This window comes from Monomorium pharaonis, chromosome 5, assembly GCF_013373865.1.
Source record: "Monomorium pharaonis isolate MP-MQ-018 chromosome 5, ASM1337386v2, whole genome shotgun sequence".
In the NCBI taxonomy this organism is placed as follows: Eukaryota; Metazoa; Arthropoda; class Insecta; order Hymenoptera; family Formicidae; genus Monomorium; species Monomorium pharaonis.
In genome coordinates, this window is record NC_050471.1 from 13,530,563 (window position 1) to 13,543,933 (window position 13,371).

Here is a 13,371-nt window from a genome sequence, read left to right on the forward strand (position 1 = left end):
TTAAATGTCGGACAAAAGAAAAGAAGAGAAGAGAAAAATAAATTAAAAATTAAAAATAAAAAAAAAACTTGCGAGGCGACCGGCATGTCAATTATCATTAGACAATGAATTCGGAACAGAGGCGTTTATTTTCTCAATCTCGATCGGTAGAAGACATAATTTTACTAGCGGACGCTTATATTCGGAAAACGCTGTCTTGACCGTTACCACTCGCACCAGACCGTCGGGAACCGGGTGACATAGAGTTATGCGACCTAATTCCCATTTGCAGGGAGGAAGCAAAGAGTTTCGCAGCAATACTAATTGTCCGACTTTTATATTTGAATCGGCAACTCGTTTCCATTTAACGCGCTGTTGAAGAGAGTTTACGTAGTCGCTGGTCCACACCTTCCAAAATCTCTCGGTGACTTGTCGAACAATCTGCCAACGGGTTAGGCGATTTTCTTGCACGTCAAGGAGAGACGGTTCCGGACTGGAAGTGATTGCCGACCCTATCAAAAGTGGCCTGGAGTAAGAGGCTCGTAATCATCTAAAAAGTCGGTGAGAGGGGCAAGTGGTCGGGAGTTAAGGCAGGCTTCGATGTTGCACAAAAGGGTGGTAAATTCTTCAAATGTGAGAGTGTGAGAGCCTACCACGCGGCGAAGATGGTGTTTGACGCTGCGTACTCCCGCTTCCCACAATCCCCCGAAGTGCGGAGCGGAAGGAGGTAAGAAGTGCCATGAGACCTTGTCGGATGATGTCCGGTTTTGAAAGTCAGGGTCACGAACAGCGGCATGGAAGGCTTTAGACAACTCGCGATCCGCACCAACGAAAGTGGTCCCATTGTCCGAGTAAATTGATTGGGGTAATCCTCGGCGGGCGCAAAATCGAGAGTATGCACCCAGGAACGCGAAAGTGGAATAACCCTCGACTAGCTCCAGGTGAATGGCGCGAACAGCCATACATATAAAGATGGCAATATACGCTTTGCGAGAGGCAATCCCACGACCAGACGCGGCTCGAACGAGCACCGGACCGGCGTAATCGAGCCCACAGTGCGAAAAGGCATGCGCCGGAGGAGTGACTCGCATTTGAGGCAAACTGCCCATCAATTGATGAGGGATGGCGGCCCTTTCGCGCGTGCACACGATACACTGGTGAATGACGGATTTTACTAAATTTCTGGCGCGCAATATCCAGAATTCTTGACGCAGGATAGCAAGCGTAAGTTGAATGCCGGCATGAAGAGCACGGAGGTGAGCATGGTGAGCAATCAACCTGACTAACGGATGGGAGGTGAGGATGACGGGATGTTTAGTTGGAAGCGGGATCGGAGCTAGGGATAGCCGCCCGCCAACACGAATTATCTGATCCTCGTCGAGGAACGGATGAAGAGATAGAAGAGTGCTTTTTGATGAGATAGGTTGGTCACGCAATAATGCTTTCTTTTCAAGTGGAAATGTCGCGTCCTGAATGCGCTTGAGCCAGAAGAGTCTCGCCGTTTGACATTCGTCCGCGGAGAGGGACGATGGACTCTCAACACGAAGGGCGTTCCGATTAGCGCGGTTGCGAAGTCGAGACACGTACCGGATGATGTAAGCGGTAACTCTTAACAATTTTGGCCACGATGAAAATCGAGACTCCAAGTCCCAGGGCTCAGCAGACCTAGCGAGATGAGTCGCACCGCGGTTGTTTTGTTCAAGAGTAACATCCCTCATTGGGCTCACCGTTCTGGGCCAGTCCGACGGGGAGCAGTGAAGCCATGCCGGTCCGTGCCACCACAGAGGGTGAGATGCGAGTTGACCACCGAGAATTCCACGTGACGCGCAATCAGCTGGGTTCTCATCAGTCGGAACATGCCGCCACAATGGCAATGGAATCCGCGACTGAATCTCCGAAACTCGATTTGAAACAAACGTCTTCCACTTTGAAGGGTGTTGTGTTACCCACGCAAGAACAACAGAGGAGTCGGTCCAACAGTAACAAGGAACGTCAGTGAGTCTCAGAGAAGTGCGCACGAAGTCCATTAGCCTTGATAGTAACACGGCGGCGGCTAGCTCCATTCGAGGTATGCTTAGTGACTTTATTGGAGCGACTTTCGATTTGCTGATCAATAACGTTGATGAGATGTCACCGACAGAAGACGTGAGTCGAGCATAAATGACAGCGGCATAGGCCTTGGTGGAGGCGTCTGAGAAACCGTGAAGCTCGCAACTACGGGTGTCGGCACTTTGCCCGATCCAGCGGTCGAGTTGAAGACCGTTGAGCTGAGCCAACGACGTTCAAATTGCTTCCCATTGCAACACTAACTCGGAGGGAAGTCTATCATCCCAATCGACTTTAACATGCCACAGGTGTTGGAGGAATATTTTTGCACTGATGATGACAGGAGAGCTCCAGCCCAATGGATCAAACAACTTCGCGATCGTTGAGAGAATTGATCGCTTCGTCGTCGAGGGGCGTGATGGGAGAGATACGTGAAATTGAAACGAATCCAACGCGGGAATCCAGTGAATACCAAGAATCTTCAGCTGTTCGTCAGTTGGCAGACTTTTGCTACCTGCTAATCCATGATCGTCCGCAGCAATATCGCTAAGAAGAGCGGAAGAGTTACTTGACCACTTTCGCAACTCGAATTTACCTCGTCGCAGTAGAGCGCAGACTTGATCACGAGTGTTCCGAAGAAGCAACATGTTGTCAGCGCCGAACAACAAATGGTCCACATATGTGTGATTCAGTAAAACGGACACGGCTAACGGAAACGAGTGACCTTCGTCCTTAATGAGTTGTCTTATTACTCGTAAGGCCAAATATGGCGCGGACGTTATACCGTACGTTACAGTCATAAGTTGGTACTCTTGAACGAGTTCAGTATCGTTATCAATCCATAGAATGCGTTGATAGTCTATGTCACGAGGGTCTACGAGTATTTGTCGGTACATTTTACTGATATCAGCCGAGTATACGTATCTAGGTTGTCGCCATCGCAAAATGACTCCGGCCAAGTCAGTCTGCAACTTGGGACCGGAATATAAAAAATCGTTGAGGGAAGTCGCGTTTGAGGTGAGACTTGACGCATTAAACACCACACGCAATTTCGTGGTAACGCTACTGTCGCGAAATACCGGGTGATGCGGAATGTAAACGCATTGCGACAAGGCCTCATTCATTTTCGCTTTTCGCATGTGCCCGAGAGTTTCATACTCATGCAAGAAATTGGCGTATTCCCTTTGCAATTCCGGACTTGACTTAAATCGACGGCGCAGACTCGCAATCAGGCGCTCGGCGGTCGCACGAGATTTGCCGATTTCGATTGGAGGGCCTTGTTTGAACGGAAGGCGCACGATATATCTTCCGTCCGGGTTGCGTGAGTGCGTGGCAAGAAAATGTTCCTCGCATTGCCTTTCTTCGGGGCTAAGGATGACTTGAGTAGGAACTTCCTCAAGCTCCCAGAACTTTTGAAGTTCTTGTTCGACAGAGATAGAGCATGAACAATGTTGAACTGTAATGTTATGACGCGGAGAAGGGGAAACTGACGTAGGGCCCGAGATAACCCATCCGAGAATCGTGTTTTGAGCGACGGGCTGACCGTTGTTTCCCTTTCGAACCCCATCGAGAATAAGCTCGCTATATAGGTCGGCGCCGATGATAACATCGATCGGATCAGAATTGGTGAGGCATGGATCCGCGAGAGAGAGATCCGACAAATGAGTCCAATCGATTGTTGACAGAGCGTGCGACGGGGAGTAGCGAGTTAGAGAAGGGAGAATTGACGCGATCGTCGTGAGAACGGGTTGCGGTTGGTGGACCGGCGAGATTTGAATTTGAGCGGCGAACTTACACGTTCCAGCATCGACACCCCCTATTGCGGAGATTGAAAGAGGCAATTTTATGCGACGCAGCTTTAACAACTGCTGAAGATTCTCGGAAATAAATGTTATCTCGGACCCCTGGTCAAGCAGTGCTCGGACATTACAAGATCGACCCGAGATCGAGCTGATCTTGACTTGAGCTGTCGCGAGCAGAACGCGAGGGCGCGATGATAATTTTGACGCGGAGTGTAGCGCCGCGACTTCGGAAACATCGGTCGTGTCGGGCGATCTCGCTGGCTCGCTTTGATGCGAAGTGGCGTTTGAAACAGAGGCCGAGTCGGTATGTAGCATAGAATGATGCCTCTTTTGGCAGGTTCGACAAGAGAACCTGCTGGGGCACGAAGGCACCGCGTGCTTATCGCTTAGACAGTTTACACATCGTTTAAAACGCTGAGCAATTTCCAGCCGTTGACTCGGACTCTTTTTCTTAAATTGAGAACATTGGTTTATATAGTGAGATTCATTGCAAAGAGGGCACGACAGAGGGGATGCAGTCGCCGACGTAGCGCTTGTAAACCTTTGTGATCGCGCGGATTTGGTCGAAGGCGCTAACTCCTCGAGTACGCTAGCGCGCGCCGTAATAAACCGATCGAGATCTTCGAATTTCGCGATAGTTACATCATCGTTGGTTTTGAGCTTCCATGCTTTCCGCGTCGCATAATCAAGTTTATGAGAAACGCTGTATACGAGAATATCATTAAGAATGTCATCTGCTGATCGATTCAGTTTTCTTAACGAGGCGATAGCCCGATTCGCCTTATCCCGCAAGTCGATTAAGTCGGCCGCTGATTCGCGAGAAACGCTTGGCAGATTGTGCAACGCGGAGACATGCATCTCCACCAATCGCCGTTTATTATCGTACCGAGACTCGAGAGCGCGCCAAGCGATGTCAAAGTTATCGGCGGTAATAGGAATGTTTTTAATGGATTCGAGAGCTCGGCCAGATAAACTAGACTCCAAGAAGTGCATCCGAGCAAATGCAGTCAGATCTCGATTCTCGATAATGAGTGACGTGAATCTATCGCGAAAGGTTTCCCAGTCATCAACTTTTCCCGAAAACGGCGGGATATTAATGGGAGGTAGATGCGAGAGCGAAATTGAATTTGTACAATGCCTCAGCGTCAAAACGTCGAGTTGTGGTAGACTGCCGGGAGGTTCCATCATCTCGAGAGCTTCAGCCATGTAATCCAGGGTTGACTGATACAGCTCTTCGTGCCTCTCGAACTCCTGATGCTCGAAGTACTCGATCGCCTCCTGCTCCTCGTTGGTGAAGGCTTGCAGCATAGCGACGTGCACGTTGGTGCACTGTGACCACGTATCCTTCAGCTGAGCGATTCGAGATCGGATCTTCGCCGGAGTGTAATTGTTTCGGCCAATTTTTTTGAAGTTGGCTAATGCTCTTGCAACCATTTGTAGTTGAGATTGTTGTCTCGTGATCAAGGTTTTCATAGTTCTGGATGAGTCAGAAGTGGCCATCTCGAGACACGAAACTCCGAATTCCACTTTCAAGTCACCATATCCGGCTCGAAGGACCAACAATATGTTCGCGTTCGATGATGAAAATCACGGCGAACCTCGAATGATTATTGAAAACCGCGAGGTCTCAATGAGAAGGCTTAGGGACTTAGGGCGTGGATGGAAGAAGCGGAGATCGAGAGTCTTATGGAGACGCAAACGATGCGACCGGCGACAGGATAGGAGAGAGAGAGAGAGAGACAGCGCAAGCACGAGGAATTGATAGGAAATAAGCGAGCGAGTGCGAAGAATGTGATTACAATTGGAACGTGAGATCTCCGAAGGGAAAGTTGTTAGATTCAGATTCACTTGAATAACATTCACAATCAGTTTTATTTATTCGTCACATAATTCTTCAAACACAGTTAATTAACCGAGTGAATAACAGACGCGAGCCTCGATAGCACGCTTGAAAATAATCGCGTGACCGAATCGTGGATTTCGGCACTCACGCACTGATCGCTTTAAGGAGTCAGATCGTTCGCTCCCTTTCGCACTCGTACTAATTTACGATATGATTCTCGCTTGACGGATCTTGCAAGTCTGTCGCGCCGATCCCGGAGCGATCCGCCGGCGGCATCGAATCCGAGGAGACGCGAAGCGCAGAACGTGATTTCCACGCCAGGCGTCATGCCCGAGAATCGGGTTCGCATGACGATTTTCACGAGCGAACCATGAGGAGCACGTCACGCTAAGAACGGCTTATCATGCTACAGGGAATCAGAGCGATTCTGAACAATAGTCTTAATAAGTTTGATCCTAAGATTTCAGCTGTTTAACGATTGAATGATGATACAGATTTAAAAAATTTCCATACATCATGCAGTGCTTAAAAATAGTATCTATCTTTAATTCTGTAGTCAAAGATATATGTGCTTAAAAACAGTATCTAACAGTATAAATCTATCTTTCAGAGAGATGGTGTTTCTGATGATTATGACAAACTTAATCCGGAGCATAAGCAGATATATAAATTTCTAAGAACATTGTTTAATGCCGCTTAGCTCACTACTGACTGTGCTATTATAACGTTGGTTTAATTTGAACACTTACTTATGCAGAAAGAAGATGCTGTAGATGCTGCAATTCAATATAAATGTTCCTTCCAGTGTATATGCCAAATTTTACTTTTACTCTTAAATGTAATTTATATGACTTAAGAAAATAATGATAATGAAAATTCTTTAGTTTAAAGTTAGTTAACATAATCCAGAGCATAAGCAGATGTATAAATTTATTCAGACATTGTTGTTTAACGCCGCTTAGCTTACCGCTGACGGTGCCATTACAACATTACTATTATTACATTATTATTTATTTTACTTTGTTTGGAAAATTAGAGTTCCGTACTCACAGAGTTAACACTCCTAAGTGTCCTACAAAATTAACAAGCAGGTCAGACAAAGGGATTACGTACGAACAGAAATAAACGAAAAGAACTGTAATTAAGTCTCAGTTTATTAAGGCAATTAATGAAAGTGTTTTGAAACTGAATAAAGGGAGGTACGAAGGGGGGGCACAAGGTCCCTCTGACCACTCGCCACTTTCAATCTCTCGTAAGTCCCATTGACTACTTGAGATATATCGTTAATGATAGACAGTAAGGTTACCTGCGGACCATATACCAAGGACTACCGCCCCTGTGGCGATTGCATCCTCCAGCTGCCACCAATGACTACCGCCTCTGTGGCGATTGCGTCCTTTGGCTGTCCTTAAAATCTTATGGGCCCAATGCCCGTTTTTGCACTATTACCGCCAAGGGCCGTGTCTCCTTCCTTCTTCCTCTTTTTCTTCCGATGCCATATACATACATATCCTCACCTAGATCCCCAACGCACGGCGACAACTACTAGCGCCCCGCTTGCTCCCCACTCGCACTCACTAGTGACTTAATTTGTCCGCTAGTGAGCGGGCAGGCAGGCTTTTCAACATACTTATATGCCAAATATTACTTTCTATAGATTTTGTTTTCTACTGTATTTCATTTCACTTTTCATTCAGTTTATTGTAAATATTGATAAAACAAGAAATAATATTTGGCATATAATATAAGTAAAATAAATAATAATAATGTAATAATAGTAATAATGGCACCGTCAGCGGTGAGCTAAACAACGTTAAACAACAATGTCTTAATAAAATTATACATCTGCTTATGCTCCGAATTATGTTAACTTAATACAATCAATGCTATTAACTTTAAACTATTATTTTCTTACATCATAAAAATTACATTTGAGAGTAATAAATAATTTGGTATATACACTGGAAGAAACATTTATATTGAATTGCAGTATCTACAGCATTTTCTTTCTGCATAAGTAAGTGTTCAAAGTTATAATAGCATAGTCACCAACGTTATAATAGCATAGTCAGTGGTGAGCTAAGCGGCGTTAAACAAGTTTTTAGAATTTATATTGGCTTATGCTCCGAATTAAGTTTATCGTAATCATCAGAAACACCACCTCTCTGAAAGATAGATTCATACTGTTAGATACTGTCTTTAAGCACAGATATCTTTGACTATATAAGTACTTACATAGTTAAATCTGCACCATCATTCAACGTTGAACAGCTGGAGATCGAATTTAAGACTGTAGAATTTTAAATAAAGGAAAGTGAAAGAAATTATATAGTAGATATATGCAGAAATAAAGGTAGAAATAGATTTATACTATGATCACTGATTTACAGAAGTGATATATTATCGTTAATGAGTGCAGTTTCTTATAAAATATATTGATCTATCGCTGCGAGGTTCTATTCTTAATATGATACTAAATAGGTGAGGCAACGCATTTGACAGTATTCTTTAAATTAGGTTGTAAAACTGTATGCTGTCTAAATATAATATTGTACCGCAACTGCTGTTCTTCTTCAAAGGTCTGATCTTCCCTTCACAGAGGACTTTGAGGGTATACCTGCTCTCGATAGCTTACTTGCAATGCTCCATGAAAATACTCCTGCCACATGGATGCACGAACAGATCAAAATCCTTTGGCTCGCGTACACTGATATATGTTGCAAATTATTAATACTAATCTCACCCTCCAGTAAGCGTATCTTCAGGTTGCACATGGCACACTCAGATCCATCTCCTTGCGCCCGACCTGTGGACTGGAGTAACCGCAATAGCTATTCTTGTTCCCTATATTACTTATGGAAAGGAAAATGCGGGCCGCGTGAATTCAGAACTGCACAGTGATGTGTTTATGTGTATGCTTAATATTTATTAAAATATAAGTTGTAGTTATAATATATGGTTTTTCCTTTCATCAAAGGAAAAACAAATTCAATCAAATTCAATCTAAGTAGTCTATAAACACTACAAAATGCGTGATATCCCAACAAAATTACCTTTTTAAAAAAGGTAAAAAAAAGGCGCCAAGTGTTTGGTTTTTCCTTTGAGCCAAAGAATTATTGGATGGTTCAACCTAATTAATATAAGGAAAAAATCACAAATTAAAGATAAAACTTTTAATCAAATTCAACCTAAATGGTATATACTTTTGGATGATTCAATCTAAGTATTATATACTAAGTGTGTCAAATTCAACCTAAATAATATATTCTAAATGTGTCAAATTTAACTTAAGTAATATATATTTATTCTTATACAAAATAATTTTAATTTGGCACTACTGTATGAAATTTTAATAAAATAATCTTTTCCCCAAGAAGAACAAAAAATATATTTTCTCTCAAAAAAGTAATAATATAAAGGAAATGCGCCAACTATAAAAATGGATGTTCATACGAACTAGAACATCTACTTTTACAAATAATTATTTGTGCAAATATTACAAATAAATATTTTACTACAAAAACTTGACGCCGCTAAACCGAATAATTTGATTTAATACAAAATCACTTTCTTAGAATCTAACTTACATACTAAAATAGTAATTACTTAATTACAAATAATAATTACTAAAATAACAATTTTTCTACAATCAAAATCGTAATGGCATCATATACGTATAACATTATACACGCATGAAAAAAAAAAGAAAGAGAGAGACATTTGAACAACGCATGCATAAGAGACTGAGATATTAAAAATCGCTTTTTAATAAACGAAGTTATATACTACACAACACTCACCCATGCACGCACACACATTCAAATGCGCCTAAAAGAAAAAGGAAAAACTGGCAAATTATTCGGTTTAGCGGCGCCAAGTTTTTGTAGTAAAATATTTATTTGTAATATTTGTACAAATAATTATTTGTAAAAGTAGATGTTCTAGTTCGTATAAACATCCATTTTTATCCTTGTGTCCGCCGACGGAGCAGGCCACCGCCCTGCCCGCCGATTCTCGCCGGCGACCATGGGTTTCTAAGGTGCTGCGCACTAGCGCGCTCCCGTCCGGCTGACGTTACTAGGCTAAGCTGTATATTTTGTATATACCCCCGTAGACTAAGTAGTATAAGGTAACATAAGCAATGTATAAGTTAGACTAAGGTTTCTAATAAAGACTTATTGATTTAATATCGGTGTGCGCAAGTTGGTTTCCTCCCTTCTCTCGAATCCTGATACCCGGCGAGCCTGTCCGAGGCGTTCGGGAAAGGCGAACCGTTACAAACAAATGCTCAAATTATCTACAACACTCGCTTATCATAAGCAAGAATGATGATTGAAAGAGCTATAGGGTTGTTAAAAGGAAAATTTAAGTCTGTTAGATACGTTGCCCATGAGAAGAACCGACTTAATTCCTAAATATATTATCGCATGTTGCATTCTACACAATATTTGTTTAAATCAAAATGATTTTATGGACGTGCCTATTATTGTGCAACACAACGAACTTGCAGAAAATGTGCAAAATACAGTATTACAACATCTGCGAGAGGATGGTATTGAAAAACGAAACGCCATAATGTATTATTTACAAAATGAAAACTTTAATTTGTAATAAGTTTCTAATAAAGTTATATATAGAAACAATGTTGTTCTTTAAATTATATTTTATTTTTGAGAATTCAATGTAATAGAACAGAATACATAAATGAACATTATGAACATGACACGGATATAATATCACATATCATAGTGATAAAATATCACAAATGTTATATTTTATAACATATTGCTTTTAACAAACTTAATATAAGTTTTTGTACTTGTTTTTATCTTATTTAACAGGCCTACGGCTGACTTGCATTTTTTGTCAATTTTCTAGACGATCATCCTTGCTCCTCTCATTTCGTAACTTCTAGATAGGCCTAGAAGCTATGAAATAAAAGAAGAATAAACGTCAAGAATATTGGCTGAAAAAGGCGACCCGCAAATCTATTAAAAATGAGTGAGGCTCGATTGCGCACATAAGCGATTGGACACAATAGTATTTCCCGATTGGACACAGACCCGATTAAACACGGACCCAATTGGATACAGATTCAATTGGACACAGACCCGATTGCACACGGACTCAATTGGACACAGTCTCGATTACACACCGTTCCGATCGGACACAGTCCCGATTGGACACGGACTCGATTGGACACAGATCCGATTGGACACGGACCCGATTGGACACGGACCCGATTGCACACGGACCTGATTGCACACCGACCCGATTGCACACGGACCCGATTGCGCACCGACCCGTTTGCACACGGACCCGATTGCGCACCGACCCGATTGCACACGACCCGTTTGCACACGGACCCGATTGCACACGGACCCGATTGTACACAACCCGATTGCACACGACCCGTTTGCACACGGATCCGATTGGACACAGACTCGATTGGACACAGACCCGATTGGACACGGACTTGATTGGACACAGTCTCGATTGCACACCGTCCCGATCGGACACAGTCCCGATTGGACACGAACTCAATTGGACACAGACCCAAATGGGCACGACCGGATTGGACACGGACCCGATTGCACACGGACCCGATTGCACACCGACCCGATTGCACACGGACCCGATTGCGCACCGACCCGTTTGCACACGGACCCGATTGCGCACCGACCCGCTTGCACACGACCCGATTGCGCACCGACCCGATTGCACACGAACCCGATTGCACACGGATCCAATTGCATACGATACGATTCCGCATTTCAGATAGTACATGGGTCGGTGTGCAAACGGGTCGTGTGCAATCGGGTCGGTGCGCAATCGCTTCCGTGTGCAAACGGGTCGGTGCGCAATCGGGTAACTTTAAAATTTAGAATTTAGATTATTTGGAATTGTTACAGAAACCCGTATTACTTTTCAAAAAACTGTAACGATCCTCTCGTCCGGCATCACCGACCGCGCACGGTCCGGCCGAACACCCGCCGGACCGCACAAACGGGCACCGGCCCGTCCTAATCGCCCGCAATAAAAAGCGTCAAGACAAGGCATTGTCTCCGCTCCGCGTATTTGCCCGCACTCTCCCAACCTTCACGGGAGGGGAGCGAGTGCGGGGAAACCCGAAGATCCACGAGGATCCCCGATCCTCCACCCGAGCGGGTATAAAAAGCCGCTCCGATGAAGGCTGCAACACTTCTCGCTCTGACCATACGCTGGATTCCGATCCCGACCAGAGTACGCTCCTGAGAAGCTTCCTGCGACCAGTAATTAGAGTAGAGTGTTCTCTGCCTTAACCAAGAGCTCTCGGTACCGCTCGCATCCGAAACTTCTAATTCGTCTCCGTAGCAGAGGGTAGAGCGTACTCCGCCTTCGCCGAGAGTTCTCGGCTACGGACTTTCCTTATTCGCCCGATCACCCGGCTCGAACACAACGGGGGTAGAGAGTTCTCCGTCTCCCTCGAGAGATCTCGAGATCGACCGGCGTTTTCTCGATTGCCAGACGCAAGTCGAGAAATCACCGCGCAGCACTACACTCCGCGCTTCACGCCGCGTACCGCGCACCACCGATCTCGAGGCTCCGGCGCTTACCGCCCGCCCTACCGCTCGCCTCACCGCGCCACGAAACGCCGCTTCACGTGCCAGGGCATTGCCCGCCGGCCCGTCGCCGCACACCGCGACTATCACCGAGCTAGCTACGCGCCCGACAGCGAACAGCTGTTTCGGCCCGCGACACACGAATTACACAGACACACGTACACACACACACATCTCATCTGTAAATAACCATTCCACCGAACGACTCACGATACACACACCGACACACATCATTGTAAATAACTTGTACATATCAAAGATCTCGTTAAAATATATATTATCTTTTATTCCGAAAAACCGAGTTTATTGTCTGAGGGATCTTCTTACACCCGATCCCGGCGAGTTAGTCCGCGTAGGAAATACGATCCGTTACAAAACTTTGTCATTAATTTTTCCATTTTTTCTCGATAGGCCTTCTTTTCATGTTGTTTTTGAGCACTCCTTTCTTTTTTTTCTCTAAGTTTTATAGATTTTTCTAAATAGTCATCTATTTTGTGATTTATCTTTCGTTTCTTTGATGTTGGAAAGAAAATAATAATTTTAAAAAATGTATAACAAAGCAATTTTTATAAATCTTAATGTACATTATATATTTTATATACTTTTATAATTTTTGTTACAGAAATTAAAAAACATACTTTAAAAAGTTACTTCTATAAAATTCAAACTTCTATAATGCTGCGTTTTAAAATAATATAATATGCATTATAATATTAATTATAACGCTAATAATATGCTACTATATTTTATAATAAATTACAATACCTTTTGGATCATTATTTTCAACGTCGGAATTACTAGCAATATTAGACCTAGCTGTTGCTAATGGTTCAATCCATGGCTTGGCACCAAATATTTCGTGCATAATCTAAAATAAAAAATTATTTACAACTATATATTTTATAATTCTATAACTAATTATGAAATAATTACATAAGAAGAAAGATAATGTGGCATTTTGTCCAGCAACTTTGAGTATTACTATTTCTCACTTTCAGTATACTTTTATTTTGCAATTTATCATTACAGAATGGTAATAAACTGTAGCTTTCATAATTTAATTATTTTTTAAATTCTCTAAATAGTTACATACCTCATA

General features: G+C 43.3%; 2 protein-coding genes across 2 annotated transcripts; both read right to left on the minus strand.

Annotated features, from left to right (window-relative positions):
- Window positions 1-494: 494 nt before the first annotated feature.
- Window positions 495-1,697, minus strand: LOC118645744. Its single transcript, XM_036287451.1, has one exon. The coding sequence runs from the start codon at window positions 1,695-1,697 to the stop codon at window positions 495-497; it is 1,203 nt and encodes a 400-aa protein (XP_036143344.1).
- A 564-nt stretch (window positions 1,698-2,261) lies between these two features.
- LOC105840926 lies at window positions 2,262-5,327 on the minus strand. The gene has a single exon (XM_012688015.2). The coding sequence runs from the start codon at window positions 5,325-5,327 to the stop codon at window positions 2,262-2,264; it is 3,066 nt and encodes a 1,021-aa protein (XP_012543469.2).
- Between the last annotated feature and the right edge of the window lie 8,044 nt (window positions 5,328-13,371).